The sequence below is a fragment of the Colobus angolensis genome, unplaced genomic scaffold (genome assembly GCF_000951035.1).
Source record: "Colobus angolensis palliatus isolate OR3802 unplaced genomic scaffold, Cang.pa_1.0 Scaffold19, whole genome shotgun sequence".
Taxonomy (NCBI): Eukaryota; Metazoa; Chordata; class Mammalia; order Primates; family Cercopithecidae; genus Colobus; species Colobus angolensis.
Window position 1 is genome coordinate 6,131,746 of NW_012115043.1, and position 5,501 is coordinate 6,137,246.

Below are 5,501 nucleotides of genomic sequence, written 5' to 3' on the forward strand. Positions count from 1 at the left end.
CCTCCTCCCAGGTTCAAGCAATTCTCTGCCTCAGCCTCCCGAGTAGCTGGGACTACAGGCGCCCGTCACCGCGCCCGGCTAATTTTTTGTATTTTTATAGAGACGGGGTTTCACCGCATTAGCCAGGATGGTCTCGATCTCCTGACCTTGTGATCCGCCTGCCTCAGCCTCCCAGAGTGCTGGGATTACAGGCGTGAGCCACCGCGCCCAGCCTACAGAAAGATTCTTTATGCAGAATAGTACCATGCATTGCAGGACATAGAACCTCAATGGCCCCTACCCACAATATGCCAGTAACATCCCCAATTTTGGTGATAACCCAAAACACCTTCGAAAATTTTCAAGACCCCTCCATTGAGACAAACTGCCACTATAGTGGTCTCACCAACCAACTCTGTTTCCCCACATATAAAATGGGATCAGTAATAGCTGTTCCATCTCCCTCCAGAGAGTTCTGTGAGAATGAGAGTCATGGATACACAAGTCCTTTGAAAACCACAGAACACTGTAGAGAGGTGAGGTTGAGGTACTTTTTGTGTAGGATGTAAACTTACATCTTAATTTCCACGCCATTTCCCTCCACAGCACCTGATGAGACTCCTTGCAACCCAGTTCCTGAGAGCTATCTTATCCGGCTGCCCCATGATTGCTTTCAGAATGCCACCAACTCCTTCTACTATGACGTGGGACGCTGCCCTGTCAAGACTTGTGCAGGGCAGCAGGATAATGGGATCAGGTGCCGTGATGCTGTGCAGAACTGCTGTGGCATCTCCAAAACAGAGGAGAGGGAGATCCAGTGCAGTGGCTACACGCTACCCACCAAGGTGGCCAAGGAGTGCAGCTGCCAGCGGTGTACAGAAACTCGGAGCATCGTGCGGGGCCGTGTCAGTGCTGCTGACAATGGGGAGCCCATGCGCTTTGGCTATGTATACATGGGGAACAGCCGTGTAAGCATGACTGGCTACAAGGGTACTTTCACCCTCCATGTCCCCCAGGACACTGAGAGGCTGGTGCTCACATTTGTGGACAGGCTGCAGAAGTTCGTCAACACCACCAAAGTGCTACCTTTCAACAAGAAGGGGAGTGCCGTGTTCCATGAAATCAAGATGCTTCGTCGAAAAGAGCCCATCACTTTGGAAGCCATGGAGACCAACATCATTCCTCTGGGGGAAATGGTTGGTGAAGACCCCATGGCTGAACTGGAGATTCCATCCAAGAGTTTCTACAGGCAGAATGGGGAGCCCTACACAGGAAAAGTGAAGGCCAGTGTGACCTTCCTGGATCCCCGGAATATTTCCACAGCCACAGCTGCCCAGAGTGACCTGAACTTCATCAATGACGAAGGAGACACTTTCCCCCTTCGGACGTATGGCATGTTCTCTGTGGACTTCAGAGATGAGGTCACCTCAGAGCCACTTAATGCTGGCAAAGTGAAGGTCCACCTCGACTCGACCCAGGTCAAGATGCCAGAGCACATATCCACAGTGAAACTCTGGTCACTCAATCCAGACACAGGGCTGTGGGAGGAGGAAGGTGATTTCAAATTTGAAAATCAAAGGAGGAACAAAAGGGAAGACAGAACCTTCCTGGTGGGCAACATGGAGATCCGTGAGAGAAGGCTCTTTAACCTGGATGTTCCTGAAAGCAGGCGGTGTTTTGTTAAGGTGAGGGCCTACCGGAGTGAGAGGTTCTTGCCTAGTGAGCAGATCCAGGGGGTTGTGATCTCCGTGATTAACCTGGAGCCTAGAACTGGCTTCTCGTCCAACCCTAGGGCCTGGGGCCGCTTTGACAGTGTCATCACAGGCCCCAATGGGGCCTGTGTGCCTGCCTTCTGTGATGACCAGTCCCCTGATGCCTATTCTGCCTATGTCTTGGCAAGCCTGGCTGGGGAGGAACTGCAAGCGGTGGAGTCTTTTCCTAAATTCAACCCAAATGCAATTGGCGTCCCTCAGCCCTATCTCAACAAGCTCAAGTACCGTCGGACGGACCATGAGGATCCACGGGTTAAAAAGACAGCTTTCCAGATTAGCATGGCCAAGCCAAGGCCCAACTCAGCTGAGGAGAGCAACGGGCCCATCTATGCCTTTGAGAACCTCCGGGCATGTGAAGAGGCACCGCCCAGTGCAGCCCACTTCCGGTTCTACCAGATTGAGGGGGATCGATACGACTACAATACAGTCCCCTTCAATGAAGATGATCCTATGAGCTGGACTGAAGACTATCTGGCATGGTGGCCAAAGCCGATGGAATTCAGGGCCTGCTATATCAAGGTGAAGATTGTGGGGCCACTGGAAGTGAATGTGCGATCCCGAAACATGGGGGGCACTCATCGGCGGACAGTGGGGAAGCTGTATGGAATCCGAGATGTGAGGAGCACTCGGGACAGGGACCAGCCCAATGTCTCAGCTGCCTGTCTGGAGTTCAAGTGCAGCGGGATGCTCTATGACCAGGACCGTGTGGACCGCACCCTGGTGAAGGTTATTCCCCAGGGCAGCTGCCGTCGAGCCAGTGTGAACCCCATGCTGCATGAGTACCTGGTCAACCACTTACCACTTGCAGTCAACAACGACACCAGTGAGTACACCATGCTGGCACCCTTGGACCCACTAGGCCACAACTATGGCATCTACACTGTCACTGACCAGGACCCTCGAACAGCCAAGGAGATTGCGCTTGGCCGGTGCTTTGATGGCACATCCGATGGCTCCTCCAGAATCATGAAGAGCAATGTGGGAGTAGCCCTCACCTTCAACTGTGTAGAGAGGCAGGTAGGCCGCCAGAGTGCCTTCCAATATCTCCAAAGCACCCCAGCCTGGTCCCCTGCTGCAGGCACTGTCCAAGGAAGAGTGCCCTCAAGGAGGCAGCAGCGAGCGAGCAGGAGTGGCCAGCGCCAGCGTGGAGCGGTGGCCTCTCTGAGATTTCCTAGAGTTGCTCAACAGCCCCTGATCAACTAAGTTTTGTGGTACTTCACCCTCTTCTCTCCTCATTTCATGTGACAGCTATTGTGAGACTGATGCACAGACTGTCACTTGGTTAATTTAAGCACATCTGTTTTGGTGCAATTTGCTTGTTTCTTCATGCCTTTACTTACTTTGTCCCATGATACTGATTGGCATGTGGCCCCCAAAATGGCACAATAAAGCCCCTTTGTGAAACTGTTCTTTAAAAGAAACACAAGAAATTGGCCACTGGTAAAACTCTGCAGCTTCAACTGTTCTTCATTTAATGCCATTAATGCAAATATACTTCCTCTTCTTTTTGCATGGGTTTGCCCACCTCTGCAATAGTGATAATCTGACGCTGAAGATCAAATAACCAATAAAAAACATATTTCTTGGCCTTGCTCCACAGGACACAAGCAAGCCTTGATCATAGTTCATACATATAAATGGTGGTGAAATAAAGAAATAAAATGCAATATTTTTACTTGAAATGTAAATAAGTTATTTATTTCTTTGCTAAATTTGGAATTCTAGTGCACATTCAAAGTTAAGCTATTAAATATAGGGTAATCATAGTTCCTCTACTAAGTCTGGAAAGAACATCTCCTGGTATCCACAATTACACCAGGTTGCTAATTGTATTTGTACATTTCCCTTTGCATTTGCTTTTGTTCTTGCTAGAAACCCAGTGTAGCCCAGGGCAGATGTCAATAAATGCATATTCTGTATTTTGATTCTGAGGCCACTGTCCTGTCTTTTAACTATTAAAGTGAGCCAGCTGCTCAGAGGGGTACAGGGGACGCTGGAAAGCAGTCACAAGTGGTGTAGGTCCTGGCCCCCTAAGTTACAGGGCAGGGCAACATAGGCACACACTCTAGCAGTCAAGTTTGTTCTCATGGATCACATTTTCCGTTTGCAGAAAAGAGCAGATTCCTGGAGTTGTGAGCATGTTCTGGGCTCCTGAGCAAAACTAAAAATATGTCCCGATTTTTTTTCTTTCCTTCTTTCCAATACTTTGGAGCTTATACAATGGCTTGGCCCAGGGTCTGACAAGCTGGCCAAGTGGTCCTTTGGCTCCCCCAAAAGCCTGTTGCCTTCTCCAGCTGGGCTGGCAGGCCTCACTCAGAAATGATGGGCTTTTTCTTTTTTCTTTACGCTCTTCTAAAGATGTTCAGCTTTTCCAGACACCAGATCTCTGTTGTGTGTTACAGACCCTGTCCCTGGAGCAAAACAACTGGTCCAAATGGGCAGAGTTTTGGTTTTGGAAAAGGTATTTGGTTTACAATAGTAAATCAGAGGCCCGCACGTGGTACCAGAGCAATCTCAGTGGCGTTACAGTCAGGGTAGTGGGGTGTGGTGTTGGCTAGGATGCACTCACTGCTCCTATCCCAACCCCTCCAGAATCTGTCAGGCTAGAGGCGAAAGGGTTTGGGAGAAGACAGGGCACTGTTTACAATCAGGACAAAAAGCTTTCCCTGATGCCCCGGTCAGCCTAGTGCAGCTCCTTTACCTGTCTCTGGCCTGGGCTGGATTTGTACTCTTGGATCAAACCGAGCTCCTGGGAATTCAGTTTGTAATCAATTAGAAATTTCTCTAGCTGAGCACATCCCAATAACCACAGAAAAAGCAAGCATCTGCAGGAGTGAGGACTAGTGGCCTTGTGATTGCAACTTGACCCACTTCCAGACTCCACATCTGTCCCACTGCTCCCAGGAAGCAGCTCTCACTGACTGCTTGGGGAGGCTTGACTGCCCCTGTTGAGGGGTCAGTGTACAGCTATCTGCAGCACCGTCGCCTCAGCCACTTCAGGAGCCAGAGTGCATGCTGCTTCAACCTGACCACCAGTTCCTTTCAAACTCACAGGGAGGAGGTGCTGGGGAAGGTGGGCTGACTGGTTCCCCACTCTAGGGCACTTTCCTTGCTGTTCTCAATTGACGGCCTAAATAAATGGACTCCAGCACACAGCATCTGATGCCTGACTCCTTCACCCGCCAAACATTTATTGAGTGCCAAACCACGTATGCAAGTAGACAAGCTTTTATGAGATAGTACTAAATATACTACATGTCGCGGCATCAGACTTTGAGGAAGTGGTGGTCACAGAAGTCTTCTTAGAAAAGGTGACATCTAATTTGAGGTCTGAATGATAGCTAGGAGCTGGCCTGATGATGGTGTGGCTGTCAGGAACAAAAGGCACAAGCAGAAACAGATGTGGAGTTGGCAGGTAGATACCTCTCTTTCAGACAAGGAAACACTTTTTTTTTTTTTGAGACGCAGTTTTGCTCTTTCGCCTAGGCTGGAGTGAAGTGGTAAGATCTTGGCTCACTGCAAACTCCGCCCTCGGGATTCAAGCGATTCTTCTGCCTCAGCCTCCCGAGTAACTGGGATTACAGGTGCCTACCACCATGCCCAGCTAATTTTTGTACTTTTAGTAGAGACGGGGTTTCACCATGTTGGCCAGGCTGGTCTTAAACCCCTGGTCTCGGGTGAACCACTGCGCCCGGGCTAGCAAACATTCTTTTTTTTTTTTTTTTTTTTGAGACGGAGTCTCGCTCTGTC

The 5,501-nt window shown here is 49.8% G+C and overlaps 1 protein-coding gene across 1 annotated transcript in view; it reads left to right on the forward strand.

Annotated features, from left to right (window-relative positions):
• The window catches only part of CILP (cartilage intermediate layer protein, nucleotide pyrophosphohydrolase), a 15,951-nt gene extending 12,269 nt beyond the window's left edge, over positions 1 to 3,682 (forward strand). The window contains exon 9 of the mRNA XM_011940392.1: positions 586 to 3,682. Within this exon, the coding sequence (XP_011795782.1) occupies positions 586 to 2,954 (2,369 nt within the window). The 3' untranslated portion in view covers positions 2,955 to 3,682. The remainder of the gene's footprint in view (positions 1 to 585) is intronic.
• The last annotated feature ends 1,819 nt before the right edge of the window (positions 3,683 to 5,501 follow it).